This window comes from Pyxicephalus adspersus, chromosome 1, assembly GCF_032062135.1.
Source record: "Pyxicephalus adspersus chromosome 1, UCB_Pads_2.0, whole genome shotgun sequence".
In the NCBI taxonomy this organism is placed as follows: Eukaryota; Metazoa; Chordata; class Amphibia; order Anura; family Pyxicephalidae; genus Pyxicephalus; species Pyxicephalus adspersus.
The window spans coordinates 73250044-73269678 of record NC_092858.1 but is presented as its reverse complement, the minus strand read 5'-3'; the positions used below and the strand labels follow the sequence as shown (position 1 = coordinate 73269678).

The following is a 19635-nucleotide window of genomic DNA, read 5'->3' as shown; positions in this document are numbered from 1 at the left end:
AGAGGAGACTGCAGGAAAAAAACATATGGGGAAGGGAGGTTCAGGGGGTGGGTATTCACTGTTAGTGAAAATAGCTTTAAATCTAAAAGAAATGTGTCTTTCATTGTAAATGCTGGATTTCTTGAAGACACTGTTAGAAAATGCTGGGGGGGTGGAAGGGAATAAGAACAACTTTTACAAAGTTTGAATGCTTTCCTGCATTCATGGATTTAAGACCAGAATTAAGCTTTTTAGAAATTCCCATTTTTGTAATTCAGGTTTTCCTTCCAACAGGAGGATAGCTGTTATATACTTGTAGCCAAAGTTAAATTCAAGTGGTTTGAAACAAACTATCCGAATTCCCTACTTTGACTGAATCAACGTCCAAAACCTAATCCAACTAAGGATTTGTAGCAAGTTTTTAAAACTGTTGTCTACTAACAAGTCACAATTTAACTGAACAGGCCTAGAATCATTTTGGGCAAGAAAAGTTGCAAAATACAAAAAAAAGCTAGTGAAGAAAAAACTAACACTAAAATATCATTTCTACCCAAGCTGTTTCTCCCAATAATTAACTAAAAGGGTAAATAATTACTGTATAGCTGCAATACTGACTTTATATATCTTTTTTTAATACATTACTTTTTTCTACCCAATTGTGACAAAAGTGTTCTTGCAATAAACCAGAAACAATTCAACTAGTCAAAGCGTTGCACCTCCTTGTCTCTTCACTAGGAAGCCATTGTCTATTTATTTGAAGCTAGTTCAGACAATGCAACTGGTGCACCTGTCTGCTCTGGCTATGCGCCAGTGCAATGTTGTGCCCCATTGGCAACCTGTTCATTTTAATGCTCTGTAAACACACTAGAGTAAACAAAAAGAAATACCTGCACCATTTTTCTGTATCGCACACGACAATGCTTAATAGCACATTACCTTCTGCTATGGTGCACTGCAATACAGGTATATTATCAAGGTGTGTAAAGGTGATATTAAATTAGTGGCATTGCAACACACTAACACATGTAACATGCTTTACCACAATCCACTGGTGTGAGGGGGCCCCAACTGGTCAAAACCCCAAGGTATGAAAAATGCTAAAAAAGAAGAATGTTAATATAGACCATTGAATCGTATTATTTATTATTCACATTAACCATTCAATCATGTGCAGTGAAATGAGAATTAAAAAAAAAACAGGACTTTCCTTTGCACATTATTGGATCTTTGAAGTTCATTGAGCTAAATGCACATTCTCCTCCTTCAGTAAATTACTCCAATGACTTAAAGACCATTACTACCGGCAAGGTTTGTCTGTACTGATTTTGTGATGTGTGACTGTGCTAAATTAAGAAGTAAATACACACTGTGTTTCAGCATAATGAAACAAGCAACTCACCAGTGTAAGAACATGCTTGCAAATGTGCCTTATCTCAGCAGCTTTAAAGAAAATGTGCTTTGATTATTCACACTTCATCTGAAGCCATTCTCATCATATTTGTCACTGATTTCTGACTTTCTTTATGTTGGACTGCAGCTACTGAAGTCTGAGCTGAATGATATTCAGCCGAAGGTGGATTTAGTTCATGACCAAGCTGCAAATCTAATGGCAAACCGTGGTGAAAAATGCAAGAATATAGTAGAAGTCAAGCTGTCTGAACTTGATCAACGATTTACTCCAATATCACAAAGAATTAAAACAGAAAAGGTACTGAAAAATAGGTTTTTATTATAAAATTTGTAAAAATATTAGCTCCATGCTGGTGTAAAAATAATGGCACATTATAGTGTTCAGAGTGTGGTGCAGTAAAATGCTGTACTGAATATTACACTTAGAAAATTCAACCTAAGTAAATGGTTATTGTTCACCTGTCAAGTTTGATAAGTAAATCTGTGGCCAGACTAAAGTGTGTAAAATTATTTTTAGGAGAAAATTAAGGCAAGCCCTTTCTGTCCTGAAGTTGTTTATAGTTTTATCCCAATAGCTCAGTTCTCCCTGCAATGACCCTGCAATTTTTGGGCCCTAACATCTCTAATAAAAATACAGATCACATTTTTTTTAGGAGGGAGAGGACAGAAGAAGATTAGCTGTTGAGAGACAAGGACATCAGTGCCTCTGCTGTGAATTGTGAGGATGAATTGCTTTACAGTGCCCACAGCTGCAGAAGTAAATAAAATCTTGTTTTAAAGCTCATTTATTACTTATCTTGATCATTGAGCTACTCCCATAGCCTAATCACAGATTCATTATAGTCCTTTTACTGCAAATGAAAGGTTATGGTTAAGCATAACCGTATGCAGCACTCTGCCTCAACCTATATGGTGGCTGTATTTTCCAAGGCTGTAAACTAATGTTCACTTTGGTGACTTTCACCCACGTGGTTACATTTAGCTATTTAGCCTTTTTGTAAACAGATATGGTATGTAAGTAAGTAAGTAAGGGTTTCTTTCTGCTAGACTCAGTTAATTGTATCTGGCAATCAAAAGTTTTTTGATCACTGAAGTCAGTATCCCTGTAGCCATTTCCTTTGCTGCCCCAATGCACCAAAGAGCTGCTGATCACCTGCCTAAGTCTTGTGACCAGTGCATCCTTGCAGTGTAACCCCTTAAGTGATCACTCATGCATAATAAATATGAGCACCTACCTTCCAACCCATCATCTCCATAAAATTTTCTGGTATTGTATATTCACCTTGTGAGTTTAGTTTTAAACTCAAACTTTGAGGTTGTTAGTTCTGTTAGAAAATGCACAGCCACGTGAAGTCTGAAATATTGCATAAATTAAAATGTTTCCTCAGTAATGAGATCACTTTCTATAGGTTGGTCTCACAGCGATGTTAATGTACTCATGAATTTATATTAACTTGTAAATAAACATTCATACATCAGTTTCCCCAGTAGGCAATTAAACAAAACACTTAGCCCCCAGTCACTTCACATTTTAATATAAAGTGGTTGTCATAACATTTATTATCTTTGCTGCTGACACACTGGAGCTGTAACTTGCCTTGATAAATACCCACTTAACTTTGCTGAATTCACTTTCTCTTTCTTTAAAACAAATTTAACAACATGGTAACATACTTTACCATTTGCAAAACGCAGAGACTATGTCTTAACTATTTTTGTCTGACCTGATAAATTATTCTTAATAATGGTTTTCCATCTTGATGTTCTTAATCAAAATAAGATTAAAGTCACTTACTGGAGTAATACCCATTTAAGCGTTCATTAAAATAGTTCCTCTATTAGTTCTATTGAAAAGCAGGTGTTCTAGAGAAATTAGACTCTCCAAAATCACATTATCTAGAATAAATGCATCCTTTGTGGTTATTCTGGCTGAATAGAATAGATAATGAGACAAGAGAACCACACAGATTTAAATTTTGATGGATTTGTTGTATAATTTATGTATTTTGTAATGAAGAAATGATATTGGAATAAAAATTCACTTTAAAGATAAGCTTTGCTTATTGTAAACCACAGGTGTCTCACGTCCACAATTAGTGGGATTTCATCTTGAAATACAAAAGAACTACTTTGCCTTTCGCCCAAAGGGACAGTGTTTTTAGGTATAAATGAAAGCCGAGGAGTTCAACATAGTTCAACAGTTTATACCAATGACACCAAAGCTGTTATCCCTAGAATAAAAACACAATATCATCAAAGTGCAAATGTTACATTAATGACCATCCCCTCTGTCCTGTGTTCCTATTTTATGACATATCTCAATATAGAATGACGTTATTGGCAGTTGGAAAGGTCGGTGTATCTGTGTATGATATTGAAAAGAAATGGACACAAGGCATACTTAAATTGCCTGTGATTTACAGAAGTACAAATGTGTATATGTATATATATATATATATATATATATATATATATATTACCTATTAAAAATGATTGGACATGATTGGATTAGATAGATCTTGCTGCCTTTCAAAGAAAACTTTTTTTGTGCTGCCCTATTTTTCCCCAGTAGACTGGCCAGTTTTTTATTACACTAACAAGACCACTTAGCTCCATGAAAACTTTGTGAATAGAGAAGTAAAAGAACAATTTGCTTTTTCTGTATTGGTACATCTACAACCAGCGGTTAGTAAGCTAATTGCTTCCCCTCTGCATATTTATGGCCTAATGGCACGTATCACATATAACCCGAAGAATCTGAAGGCAAAAGCACAATTTTGAACTATGTTCTTCTAAAAGCTGTACATGATCAACACACTACAATTGAAAATATTGCACTGCAGGTTGTATGTTTATTAATTATTTGATATGGTATTAGTTAAAATATTTTAAATAGTACATGTAAAGTGTGCTGATGCAATCATTTCTTTGTTTTAGACACTGTTTTTTTAAAGTGTATGTATGACAAGAAGCATAAGTGACTTCATAGATTTAAATTAGCACTCCAGCCTTTGCAACACTGGGTTCTAGGGTCGAATCTTGTCCAGGACACTATCTGCATGGGTTTTGCAGGTTCTCCCCGTATCTGCGTGGGTTTCCTCCCACATTCCAAAAGCATGCAGTTAGGTTGATTGGCTTCCCCTAAAAATTGACCTTGGACTGTATTAAAGACATATGACTGAGGTAGGGACATTAGACTGTGAGCTCCTTTGAAGGACAGCTAGTAGCATGACTTTGTGTAGGGCTGCCTAATATGATGGTGCCATATAAATACTGTGTAATAATGTTAATTATTAATGTTAATTAGTTGTGTCTTCAGCCAAAAAAAATGTTTTCTTCGTTTTAAATATAGTGAGGAGGGGTTAGATTCCCTGTTGGGGGTTTTCTGCAGTTTGGGGCTGTGTTAGAGTGATTTATGCACATTTACTATGCTGCTGACAACACTTTACCAAACAAAAAGTAAGAAGAACCCTGCAATGGTAAGTAATTTAGGTAGAAGGTTAGAATTGTTTTCTTGTTTGGTACAACTGTTGTCAGGAAGGAAGGAAATGAAGGAAAATCTTTTTGACCTGACAGGAGTTCTAATTATTTCCAACTCTATCCAAAGCTGGAAAATGTTTTTGACTTGACTTACACGTTAAATGCATTTTGGCATTTTTTTGTTCCAAAAATATTAGTCAGATAGTTATATTGTTTCAATGTTAAGGTAGTAGGGAAAAATTACAAAAGGGGACGTATAGTTATGTTACCTTTTTTACATTTAACATATAAACCCATTTTTGTAAGTCATGTGCCTTAACACATATAATATTTGAAAATATATTATGATACATACAGCATGACCCAGTAAATCCTTAAAAAATAAAACAATCATATTAGGTGTGGAAAACAAAAACATTTTTATATTGTCTTCTACATGTATTTTAATGTATAGCGGATCCTAACTATTTTTTACACATGCCTTATTTTTTATACAGCCTATGGTTTCTTCCAAAGAGCTGGAACAGTTTCATTCTGATATCCAGAAATTGCTTGAACCACTGGAGGCTGAAATTCAACTTGGAGTGAATCTCACTGAAGAAGACTTCAATAAAGATACGGTAAACTATTTGTGACGGATACTTTTGAACAGCATGACACAGAATGACAAAAAAGATATATGAATGTAGTATAAATCATAACACAGTGCTATAGTCACCTTTTCTTTATAAGGTGGCCCGTATTACCATTGGATACCTTTCAAAGGGCAAATTTAAAAGAATAGCAGCACAAGCTTGTTGTTTGTAAGATCCAAGAATAACAGCCTGTCTTTGTAGCAATAAATATTGGCTACAAACAAAGCAGACCTGTACTCCATCATTGCTGCATGCATACATTGTATTTGTTTAAAGTTTAATTAACTCTCATTATGCTTCCTACCGAACATCAACCCCTACTTTTGATGAATAAACCCTTTACAATAGGGGCACATTATGCATGTCATGTTCATTAGTATTATGCAGTGCCATGTACCCCAGTGCACCTTGCTGATGCTGTCTGATGCAGAACATTGCAAGCACTGACATACCTGTGAAAAATGCTATGTGTGACTTTTTTGACAAAGGATTTAACTTTTTTGTTTTCCTTCTCAAACTTGAAAATTAGCCCCTTAGGTGCAAGTGATGCATTATTGCAAAATCATGTGCAAACGGACAAAATCTCCACCCATCCTCACCTACCCTGGTTTATTTTGAATCATCCCACTGAATTCAAGAAAAGGGGAATGAATCCAAAAAAAACATGGAAGGCGTGTAGGTCAGAGGTTGGAACTCAAGTTGCACGACTTGGGACTCGAGTTCGACTTAAGTTGCCTAATAAACGACTTGCGACTTGACTTGGGGGTTTTGTCCAGCGATTTGCAACTTGACTTGGGGGTTTTGTCCGATGACTTGCAACTCGACTTGTGGCTTGACTTCCGGCTTTCTCAGCTGACAGCCGAAGCGGGCTCTGAGGAAGGCAGTGAGACTTCTGTAACACCTCCTTTCTCCCCACCCTCTTCAGCTTTCAGAGGAGAAAGCCATAGACTTAGAATGCCAGGAAGGCGGAGAGGAAGGCAGTGAGTCCTTTGTAACACCACTTTCCTTCCTGCCTTCCTTGCATTCTATGTCCACAGCTTTTTCATCTAACAGCTGAAGAGGCAGGAAGGAAGGCAGTGTTACAGAAGCCTCACAAAGTACAACTTGCAAAAGACTTGATAAATGAAGTGACATGACTTTGGACTCAACTTGGAATTGAAGGGTGACCACATAGTCCAACCTCTGGTGTAGGTCTCTATTATGTCTGACACCTCTACACACATCTGGAAGAACAGGGTATTTACTAAGGGCTCCATCATTAAAACAGAGCCCCAGGGTTATACATTGAAGAAACATCAATATTAGCTGTTAGGTGGTGGACAATGTGTATAAGGTAAGTGACAGGTTTTCTTCATCCATTTCAATGCAAACCTGTATTCTGTTCTAGACTTTTGAAGTGTTGCATAAGAAAAGGCCCTGCAAGGGATCAACTATCACTTTTATCATCCCAAATAATTTCTCTTGTGCCCCAATGTAATCTCATTTAAACTGTTTAAAGGCATTTGACTTTCCATAAACTAATGGCTAAACCCTAGTTTTACTCTCCAGTTAGACGGCTTCATTTTCCAGTATGGCCTTTCTCATTGAACAGATGGTTAGTGGCAGGTAGGGTCTAGTCATCAATTTAAGTCAAGCCTTATAACAAAGGAACATGAAATCCGAGAGAGGAAGAAAGTGTTTTCTTATCGCAATTTTTGCTCCAATCACCCAGTCATATGCAATGGAAATTCCTTTATGGTAAATTTGATAGCATGTGACTGAACTAATATAGGTAAACTTTTTATACCAGGACCTGGTAGAATATTCCAAAACTGAATGTTGATAAATTTGCATTGTACACATAATTTGTCTCCAAAGTTACTCTCCACCAATGATCTGTACTATTTTCATGATTTAGTGATATTTGTTCCTGCCTACTTTTCCTATTCCCAGAGTCAAGATAATGATGGCCAAGTCAAAGAATTGCTGCAAAGAGGAAATAACCTTCAGCTAAAAATTTCTGATGACAAAAAGCGAGAAGAGATCAAACTAAAACAACAGCTTTTACAGGCTAAACATAACACACTCAAGGTATGTATGCAAATGTGATCTACTCTATATGCTTTTAAAGAACTTCAGTGGACATCTCTGCCTGAGGGACTATTGAATACCTGATTTGAAGGAACTATCCCTTTGCCCCTCTTTCCTCCATAGGTGTGCCAGTTTTGGGTAAATATATAGACCTCTATAACATGTAATATTTAACTATTAGAAAGTGTTATTTGCGCTAACCCTTTTACCAGTCTCTAAAGGTTTCTGTATATTATTAGCTTTTATTGAAAAGCTAATATAAAAGAAATGTAGTTGTGAAAAAGTCACTGTGGGCACCATGCTGATACTCTGCCTTCTCTTCCTATTGGTTTTAAATGTACAGAATAACACAACTCAATCTGTAAACTGTAACAGTTAAAAGATTGGAGGAAAGCCCAGCCACGTGACGCCTCCTCTAACACCAGAGCTCTCTTTTCTCTATGTAGCAGATTTATATATAAATTATACCATATAGGGCTTTATTTATCAAATAGAAAATCAGACATTCTCTCATAGGAATATTCAAGGTTCATTGGCAGTAACTGATTCCCACCAGGGAATGTTTGAAGAAATGTCAGGTTCCCTGTTTTATAAATAGAGCCCATAGTGTCATACTAGTCACCTTTTCAGATATTTTTGCCAAAAACCAAAGGCGTAAGTTAATTTACAACTTTTTGTAAATATGAATACATTTTTTTCACGTTTTCTAACGCTGAGCAACATTCTAAATATCATTTTGCTTACATAAGTGCATGCATTAACAGTACAATAAAACATTTTATCATTCTAGAGGTTACAAATTAAATGGGTAAAAAATTAAAATTAAAATATTCCTAAAAAATATAAATAACCTCTTAATAATCAGTAATAATAAAACAAAATATATAAGTATACCAAGCACAATTTTCAGTTAATAATACATAGATAAACAATTGTCAATTCATATATGTTGTAGATAATGTTTTTTGTATGGATTGTCCTTATTAGCGATTCATATAGAGGAACATTATATGCAGGTGATTCTAAGATGCAGCTCACACCAACAGATTTTTTAGTAAGCTTTCCTGGAAGCTAGACATGCCATATCCCAAGATTTAGCATTATCTCTAATTATGACAAAATGTCCTTTAAATCTCTCCTATAGGGCACTTCATTATTGGTTGTGTTCTCAAGAAGTAAGGTCATTGATTTTCATTTTTTGTTACTCAATAAAGCCACTCACCCTTGACAGATAAAAACTCAAAAGAATATTGATTACTTTAAGAAAATTCAGAGTGACTTATATTAAATTGTGCTTCTTATTGTTTGTACTTTGAAGCAGCCTTCGAAAGTATTCGGCTTACTTTGCTATAGATCATGTAATTAGTAAAATGTTGTTTTAAAATCAGCATAAGCAGAGAGATCATATATTTTAAAGTAAGATATATACAATACTATGTGAATAGTAAAGTCATGAGATCAATACTTATGCATGTGTTTGCAGCATGCTGGCATACCCAGTGGATTTACAATGCATATATCACTGCTGTAAGTGATATCTATGGCCTTTCTCCGGGGTATATGGCTCTGCATTGTGGCCACTGCAGCATCTATATTCACAACAAAACTGTCAGTTCAGTCTGCTGCTGGAAATCTTAAAAAAAATGTTATGCTAGAAAATGCAGGCTTTAAAAGCCATATCAGCTATGTTATATCTTTTATATTTTTATGCTCTTTATTGAACCAAATTTTTCAATTTTTTATTAACTTTTTAATATGTCTGTTTGCTAAAATACTGAAAAATGGCTGCTAATGAAGGTTTGCATATTGAGTACCATAACCCAACCCCTTTAATCCAACGTAATGGAACCCAGTTAGTTCACTGCCCTTCAACCAGCAACCTGTCTGGATGGGTAGGGATAAAGTGACTATATACTGGAGATGGAAGTTGGGTGCACAGTAGTTATATCAGATATATTTGTACACCTATCGACCAGTGTATGGTGAAGTAAGCTATGCAGCTTAACTATCTAGTCTAAAAAACTTTTTTTTATGTTAGTTCTCTCCCACATAAAGCAAAATAGGTGAAACTGTAGATACAGAATCTTAGAAAGGGAAAATTGAACAGTAAACTGAAATAATTGGTCTCCTTTTTAAAGCTCTCCAAGGTTGGAGAGGATACACTTTCATCAGTGAAGCTGGGTGATTCAAACCTGGAATGGATTTCTTTAAAGTAATTTGCTATTTGCTACAAATATTTTGAATCCTGGAATTGATCCATTCCAGGATTGCTGGATCACCCAGCTTCACTAATGAAAGTGTATCTTTTCCAGCCTTGGAGAGCTTTAATAAATCAGATCCAATCGATTAAAAAAATAATAAAAAAACAAAAAAATGTATGAACAAGTTATTATATGCTTGGTTAAAAAGTGGCATTTACATTACAGTTTACATGATCTGTAAATTTAGGAAAGACAGTGAACCCACCATCAGACTAGTACATACCTGCCCTGAGCAATGACATGTAAGAAAAAAAACTATTGTGTATGTTCTATGGCAATTATTCAAATTAGGTTTTATTTTTTTATGGTTTACATCTACTAGGTCCCTAACTGTACCTTGTCTAAAGCCTTGTACAGATGTCCAATGGAGATCAAATGGTTGTCTCATCACAATCTTTTGTGATCATTTCCAGTGACAGGATAAATAATGAGCACTGTACACACAGTGGTTGTTCTACTCTATAAAGTGGGGAGGTGAAAATATGAGCGAGCAGCACCCCATTGTGTTGTCCTCCAGAGGTTGATTCTGAAAATTCACTAATAAATCAACCATGGGAAATTTATTAATGACCAAAGATCTCTATACACATGTAAGATTTTCACCTGAGACAAGTACAAGCATTCGTGTTGGGTGAGAATTATCTGACGTGTGTATATATAGCTTGACAGCTTTAGCCTTAACAAACCAAAACACCAATTGCTGTTACCTCTTTATGCCCAAAGTGCCTGAATAGGAAAGTATTGTTAAATAGGATGTGGGGAGGGGGAAAGTCTGGTTTTATGAGTACATGAATATGAGTATATTCTGGTGGTTCGTCTTAAAGCAAGGAGATTGTTGCTCTCTTGCACCCAGGATGTTTGAGACTCAAGCATCTTTGATCCTATTAAAGATCAGGCATTGTTCATCTTGGAATGCATGCACACAATGCAGCTTGCATTAATTTTTGTTTTAACATAAACGGGATACAATATATGTGATTGTAACTTTCAGTTTATAGTAATTTACATATTTCAGTAACAACATAAATTGACTGTAAGAAAATTTCCACCCAGGCAGCCGAGAAAATTATAGATGAATATAGGGGGGTGATTCATCTAACTCGTTTACATTTTAATAAAGCTTTTATTTATATGCACACTTTCACTGACTTTATCCTGAGTTATAGCTGCATCAGCCACATTAATACATAACAGCTTTTGATTAATGAGTTCCTCTGTAAGGAAGCAAGTGATCTCTGTCACTCCATATACTCTGTTACATGAAAGGTTAGCGGCTGGGCTTATGTACAGATTAATGTTATCTATAAAAGTGCCTTCAATCCTTTATTATTGTTATGATTATGAGTGAAAAATAAAATTTTAGAATATAGTAAACTGCAAGGATCTGGCGACTTTCAGATATGACTGTGCATGTACATAACTGATCTTTGTTATTCATAATATAACTAGGATTTGAGATTACAAAGAAGGAAAAAGGCTTTGGAGATTTCCCATCAGTGGTATCAATACAAAAGACAATCTGACGATTTACTAAAATGTTTGGATGATATTGAGAAGAAAATCGCTAGTCTTCCAGAACCCAAAGATGAGCAGAAGCTTAAGGTATTTTTGTGTGTGGTTCTGTCATATAAATAATGCATATGTGTTACATTTGCAATGTGAAACTAGATGCAAAGCACAAACTATTTTCCAAAAAGTGCTCCAAAGTGTTTTAAAATTGTCTTGAAATCTTGCATTGGAATCTTTATTTTTTGTTCATCTACTTTCACATTGCATATTTTTTTTAGGATTTCTTTTAAAAATGTTCTTTTCCGGCTTATATGTATGTAGCATCAAGGTTTTAGACAACATGTGGCTAACCCAACTGAATTAACTTTGATCCATCAATTAAAAAAAGTGCCATAGCAATTAGTTTTGTTTGCTAAATAAATAAAAACATAAGCCATAAACTATTATGTCACATTCTGGCACTAAAAAGGACTGTCTTCTCCACAATGTCACCTCAATGTCATATGGTTATTTAGAGCTTGAGCTATTGAGCTTTTTAATTCACAAGTCTTTTTTTACCATGTTTTAAGATTTTCTTACACTGTCATTGCCATTGAGATTGGTGATTAGGCAGCAAAAGAAAACAGTTGTGGGTACTAACCTCATGACCCCTCCATCCAAATCTAAAAAAACTGTTTTGCTTTTAGTTAAACTTTTAGGAATAACCTTGAAAAACCGTGTACATTTATATTCCATCAATATTCTCTGATGTCTGTTCTTGTTTGCCTAATTGGATCTAAATTGCATTTTTATTGTACTGTAGTTGTTATAAATATTTGAAAATATTTCTTCTTTTACTTAAAGTGTGTGTTTTTAATCATCGTATTTGGGAAGCCGCATGTTGCCTAATTCCCTGCCATTAGTTAATGCTAGAGACATTGCCAAACTATTTAAGTATTAAAAAAAATAGTGTTATGCAGTAAGATTTGCAGAAAATGTAGATCTCTCTCTATATATATAGATACATTTTATAATGGTGTGAAACTACAGCTGAAGACTATGAAGGGTATTCAGTGCAAAATCTCTTTATTGAAATTTGTAGAATTTAAAATGTTTTGTATGTCACTCATTTTTCTGTTATATATAGTTTAGACACCTGTCATTGATTTAAAAATACGTGTGTCCTGGCCTTGAAGGACTTTGGTCTTCATTCAAAGAAAAACATGACCAAAAAGTTATTTCTTTTGCTTAAGCTGTTTTTTTAATAACATTTTTGATAAATATGAAAAAGCTTCAGGAAACTGTAAAAGTCAGATATTAAAAATCAAAGTGAAATTCCAGATAAGTTTTTCAATGCATGGTTGTCTCCTTGTTAAAGCTAAATTCCTAAATAGAAAACTACCCTAACATTGATCTCCCTCAACACGGGATAACTGCATGTATTAGTGTAGAAGATAATGAATAAGGTGAAATACTTGTCTTATTTGCCATTTCTTTGGTTACCTGTACTCTGCTGTCTGATGCTTCCAGAATGTGGGGGGCATAATGTTTTTATGTACAGTGCAGGACTGCTGGTATGATATCAAAAAGCTGTGACCAGTTGGGCAGCAAAGAAAAGCAGTTCTGGGGGACTGATCATGCAATGTCAAGGAAACCTATAAACCTTATTGATCATCACTTAAATGAAACAAGCAGGTACTTCTTGCAGTGAGCAAGAGGACCCACTGGAGGGATAACTTTTTTCCAGCTCTTCAGTTTTAAGTATTGCTATATGACAACCAATTGTGGCCCCTGATTAGGCAGTTAGGACATTGTAGGCTACACTGTCATACGTTTGTTCTTTGTTTGCAATTGTGGGTATTTTAAATATTTGGAATTGTTGCAGCTTTTTGCATAATGCAGTTTTTTAATTAGTGGTCTTTTAATTACTAGATTTGCACTGAAGACTCTTTTTAGTTCATCAAGCCCCAAGCAATGAAGCAATGATAATTGTTTTTTAAAAACAAAATATTAACTTGTGTTATTGTGTATCTCTGTTCCAGATGAACTAATGACTAGCAATACGAGGATGACTTCTTTCTCACATTAGCACACTCCATTCATCAGATCATGCCCAAAAGTTACTGCCTTGTCATTCTATATTTCATCCTTTGCATTTTATTTTCTTAGTTCATTTTGCTTCATTATTGCTTTGTTTTGCCATTATATAACAAACTCTGTGAAAAAGTGACACTTGCTCTGTAGGTATATTTAACAAATCATACTGAAAAAATGATTACTGTAAAACTGAACATACCCATGCAAGTTAGCATCACATAGCATATTGAAAAAGGATACATGTATTAAACCAGTTAAACACAGACCAAACATCATGTTATCCTTAGTCTCTTATCTTGTATTACTTAATTACTTGTAAAATAAAATTCTACAAAGAAAGAAGTGACAGTGTTGCCACAAGTACTTTTTTGCTACTTCTAATGTAAGTTCATTATCTACCTAGCTAATTGCCCTGGGCCCTGTATTGGTTTTGCTCACTAGGAGATTGATGGAGAATTGGAGAAGAAGAAAGAAGAACTGAATGCAGTACACAGACAAGCTGAACGTTTGTCTAAGGATGGGGCTGCCAAAGCAGTGGAGCCAACCCTGATCAAACTTAACAAACGCTGGCGAGAAATTGAGAGCAAATTTGCTCCGTTCCGAAGACTGCACTATGCACAAATTGTGAGTTTAAATTGCAAACCTGATAGTTTGCAACTAACCAAGTTCTACTAACACTGAGACGTAGAGAGTATGATCTAACCTAATAAATGACCATCACTAGCCAATGTTCTACAACAGCTTTGACAGATTTTAATATGTCACCCAATTTAAACATATCGTGTTGAGATTCAAACTGTCATCAATGCATGTTACTTTTTGTTGCTCTTTTCATTTTATCATAACATCTCAAATAATGCAGTATGTGTTACTATTCATTGTTAGTCCTTCAAAAAGGTTCAAGATGAATTCCAGATTCTCATTTCATGCAGTTTTGTTTTACTGTATATTTGCGAAAATAGTAATCCTTAACTATTTAATGCAAATAACTTTCTGCATCATATCTTCAAAACACTGCTATATCAGTTTGGGGTTCATACAATATAGTTTCTTTCTGGTAATATTCTCTGTGGCTATAGTAGTAGTTAGCTGTAGCATATGTGGATATTTAATCATACACTAGTGACTTACCTGCTTCTAGAACTCCACTGTTGCAACCAGTTTTTACAAGTTTTTATAACTTCAGTAGTGGCTGTAAATATCACATATACCATTAAAACCAATGGTGGAAATCAATAGGCTTTCCAAAGGAATGGATGGGGAGTTTGAAAACTGAGGGTGTGGGTCTATGCAATGCTACTTAAAGAAAACATTGAATAGAAAAAGTGTAATTACAGGATCTGGAGTTGGTGCACAATGTCTGTTTATAAAGTGACCCGGACATTACCTCACAACAGTCCTATATGTGTGTGTGTGTATGTGTGTGGGGGGTTGTTAATTATTATAGCGGACCCACTACAGATCAAAAGTAATTGAAAATCATGTTGTGAATTTACCTTTGGGGTGTACGTATTTTAAAATGGCTTCCACTAAGTTCAATGTATTGTTTATCTTAAATGGAAAAATATACAATTACTTAAAGAGTTGAACAAATTCATACAATGCATTGGGCTTGCTTTAATAAAGCTTTCCAAGACTGGACAAGATTGGTTATCATGGAACCTGGGTGATCTAGAAAAACCTGGGATGGATTTCGTGAAACACATTTTCCATTAGTTAGTAAATATGTTAATTCCTGAAATGGACTACATCCATTGCAGGTTTGCTGGATCACCCAGGTTCGTACATAGTATACATATTACTTAGTCTCAGGGAGCATTAATAAATTAAGCCTAATGCGTGAATCTTCTCTACATTTAAACAATAATGTCAAAAGCAAATTCCTTTTTATTTATTATTTTATTATTATTTTTTTTGTGTGAAGGTTCTCAACTACATTAGTACACCAACTTCAGGAGCTCACCAAGTTTATTGTAAGGCATCTAGGTTGACAAAAAAATACAATTAACTAAATCCTTGGTCAGTGTTTTTTACATTTGTTTTCTTTTTCTTCAAAACTTATTTCTAAATATTTTATATGTAATGAGTGTTTATATTAGGGAAAAATAAGCCTTAAGCACTAACATAGCAGTAATAACAGAATTTGAATAATTTAATATTGACGAGTAGTTTAGAGATTTATATTTGTTCTTTCTGACATTATAACCTCTCCCGAATGTGTTTTTGCTAAATTCCTTTTCACTTGTAGATTTAGCAACGATTTAGTAATAGTAAATCAATCTGCATAATTGTAAAAAAAAGACCAATCATGAATTATGCTACTGTCTTTTATTTATACATATTTAGACCTATCTATACTTCTGGAGGTCGAACCCACAGAACCAATAGGGCTAAGATCTAACCTAATAGTAAGTTATTGCAGTCACGTACGAGATGCTAAAACAATATGGGAAACTCAACATTAAACTTCATTGCATATCCCCTTAACTGACTACAGAAGCTACCTTTAACTGCAACTTATGACAGACCTCCAGCAAGGTCATATAACAAAGTCACCAATTACATATCAATGTAAAAGAAAAGGGAGATGTCATTCAGACTCCAAAATACTGTGAAATGTCTGTGAACCATGGCAGATGAAAAACTCCATAACAGGTGTCAGATTCAATATAGATCTTGAGAACATTTTGAAGCACATCAAACTCAAAAATGTATCATGTGTTCTTAGATACAAACCATATTTCTTAGGATGTGTTTCATATTTATTTCCTGTGCCCACAGGAGATTGATGATAAACATTAATCAGTATACCTGTGTTAAAATGGGACTAACTACTCTATTGCCAAACATACCTAAAATTCTGTTACATATGTGATTGATTTTAGAATTTGTGAAGTTGAAGCTAAATTACTTATTCATTTCTTATACATATTAATAGTGCTGCCTGTTAACTTTTTTTTTGTGTAGCCTGCAAATTCAGAGTACAATGTAGGCCAACATTTTTAACTATCAGGGTTCATTAATTTATTTTAACTAGGAGTTCTTTGTGACATGGGAATATTTATTATGTCAAAAATATATAAATTCTAATCATTTATTCAACATTTGATATTAGCAGTAACATGGCATGAACTAGGGGCATGTTCACACCTGCCTCTGAGTTAGCACAGCTGTCAGCTGGTTCAAAAACCAACAGCTTCTGCACATGTGAAAGTGGCAGTGAATGTTACTAGAACAATGCAGCGCCTATTCATTGCTACATGTGGCATCCTCGCAAGCGGCAGCAGTTACTGGCGTGAGGAAATAGTAAATGCACCACAACCTCACTGCCAGTGTGAATTCAGCCACCTGTGTGGTGTGTTTATGAGTTAGTTACCTTTGAATTATACCGTACTGTAACACATTACAGTTTGAAAGTTAATATCAAGGTTTACGAAAAATGTAAACAACATATTATTAATATTTTTTTTATTAATGTTAATAATAAGCAGGATTTATATAGCGCCAACATATTACACAATGCTGTACAATGAATAGGGGTTGCAAATGACAGATACAGGAGAGGGAGAGGACCCTGCCCTGAAGAGCTTACAATCTAGTAGTTCTTATGCCAACATATTTAAACTATGGCTAAAGCCCTAGAAATACAATGCCATTACAGGGGCAAAGGCAAAAAAAATTTAAAAGTTTTTACATTTTGCTGCAATGTTTTATGGGCACATTTATCCTTTGGCTCATGTCCAGAAATCTAAGGTTTTGTAACAGCTGCACTAGGCTGTATTCCAAGCCTGTGTATAAAAAACAATACTGTCCAGGTCACGGCAGAACCTGGTTTTGTTTTGCTTTGGATCTGTCTGCATTTGGACAATCAATCAAAGCAAAAGCTTCCCAAGATTGACATTGATCGTACTAGCAAAATAAATGTTTCTCAAGATCACTTGTGGTTGCTGTTTGGCACATTTCACAGCCCAGAGTCGTTGAATCTTATACAGACATTTACTTTAGATATGGGACAGATTCTGAAACATACTTTATTTAACTAAAAAATTGATTCATCTTACCCTTCTCAAAAGCCATCTTGGGAAAGAATAGTGTTTCCCTTTGAGGGTTCTATAGCATTATGGAATACAAGATTTTACAATTAAATAATTCCAGCCTATGCCAAAAAAATAAGTAGCATAACTGGAATAAGTAGACAAAATATTCTGGTTAAAAAAATATAACTCTTTTACCTGATATACACAATACTGTAAGAAATACTGACCTCCCGATTACATTTGGATATGTCTTTTTTCTTTTACAGCCCAGGGAGCAGAATTCTATTTCCTCATACAAATTGCAGCTCTAAAATGGCATTACATGGCAGTGCATAAAAATTCATGGCTGATGACTAATGAAAATCAGTAAAAAAAGAAGATTCTGGATGCTTTCAGGAATAGTAGATATCAGTGTTAGCGTGTGCTTTCAAGGCCGATAGCTATGGCTCCAGATATGGTATTTGTGGCTTGGCTAGGTAAAATAATGTTATGGGTTAGGTAAATAAAAATTGTCATAAAAGACAACATCATAAGAGTAGAAAATGATGCTTTCGTTAGTGACCTTTCTAATTGAACATGCTAGTTCTGTGGATATCAAAGGTACTTTTACTGAAATTTAACACTATATAAAAAAAAAGCACTTACCATAGGTCCTTAATGATCTGTTTTAGAAACGAATCTTGTACAGTCTGGCTGCTCAGAAACTGTCTGTTTTAATATTAGCCTGTTTTAATTCCCTGTCTAGTAGAACTAAAAATGTAGTTTTCTGTGTTTTTGTCTTATCTGTGACACTCTATAACTAAATGACTAATTCTAGAGATATTAAATTCTTATCTATAGTAAGCATAGTTTGGTTTAAATACCAAGCTTGGAAAATAAGCAGTGGTTATAGATTAGTTTCAGAGAAGTATGCTGTTAGCATGGCATTAAGTAAAGGACGAACTTTAGATCAATTCCTTATCTGCAAATAACTTTCAAAATAAAAATCAATTTCTCAAGTCCTAGGTGTAGTTTGCCTGACTGTTTAATAAAAGTTCACCTTTTACTTTGACTCCTGTGTTTGAAGGTATTTAGGTTTTGAGAGAAAGAAAAAGGCAGCATAAAGGTTCCCATTTAACTCTACAATATTTCAGCCTTACATATAAATAAAATGAGTTTGAACAATCTTCAAAAATATTTTTTTTTTTTTTTTTCGAAATCAGTAGTACATGCAAAATGACTGACCAAGTGACTTCTTTGGCTTTGGAATTCAGCATTAGAATAGTCCTACTTTTTTGGTCACTGTTGTCCGTGGGATGCCTCGTATTGCCACTACCTGTCATAAAACTGTTCAGAAGAATATTAGATACACTACAGGAATCTTGTTTTAGCATATATACCACTCTAAACCGGTTAAAATAAAGTGACTCTGCCTTGTTTACAGGCAGACTGAAGACTTTAATCTACCTTCACAAAGATATATTTATTATAAAATGTTCTCCATGTTAAGTGTATTCCAGTAATAATTTGATTCTAAGCAGATAAATTTAAACCCCCCGTGCACTGTAATTAGTGTTCTTCGTAATATAGAAAGTGAAATAAACCCATCAAACATCAGGCATAGCCTAAGACTGCATGCAGAGCAAAAAACAGTAAAATGTTCAGTATTGAAAAGCTGGTTCATCCTGTAAAAAAAAAAACTAAGTCAAGAAAACAAAAGATTTTCAAGGGCAGATTTGAAAAACTGAATAATTTAAAATAATACTTTTACTTTTTTTTACAGGTTAAACTGAAGTGTTTTTCTTATTATTCTGTGTGTTATATAAATATTAGTATTAACATACTTGGAAAGTTTAGCTGAACTTAAAGTAAACCTGTGCTACTGCCCAAATAAAAGTAAATTAATGTAAAGTAAGTTTCAGGTATGCATGTATATTTATTTCAGGTTTCCAGACTTGTAAAGTGTTTTTTTTTTTTTTCTTTTATTTGATTTGCATATGGTAATCCTGTAAATATCAAACCTCCTGTTCCAGGTGGCTATGTTCATTCCTTAACCCTATCTATATCAGGAGTCATGGTTGTCACTCAGGTTGGAATTCAAACTTGTCTACCTTTGTTCACCTCCGTCACATGTGTGATGGAATTAGTAGTTTACAGCTTTACAAAAATCCTCTTCAATGCCTTCTCTGGTATGGGTTG

General features: G+C 34.6%; 1 protein-coding gene across 7 annotated transcripts in view; it reads left to right on the top strand.

Annotated features, from left to right (window-relative positions):
• Positions 1-19635, top strand: part of DMD (dystrophin) — a 721719-nt gene that overhangs the window by 41848 nt on the left and 660236 nt on the right. For all 7 annotated transcript variants that reach the window (XM_072414251.1, XM_072414268.1, XM_072414235.1 and 4 more), the window contains 5 exons: positions 1517-1687; positions 5367-5489; positions 7437-7574; positions 11285-11437; positions 13862-14044. In XM_072414251.1, coding sequence (XP_072270352.1) covers positions 1517-1687; positions 5367-5489; positions 7437-7574; positions 11285-11437; positions 13862-14044 — 768 coding nt within the window. The remainder of the gene's footprint in view (positions 1-1516; positions 1688-5366; positions 5490-7436; positions 7575-11284; positions 11438-13861; positions 14045-19635) is intronic.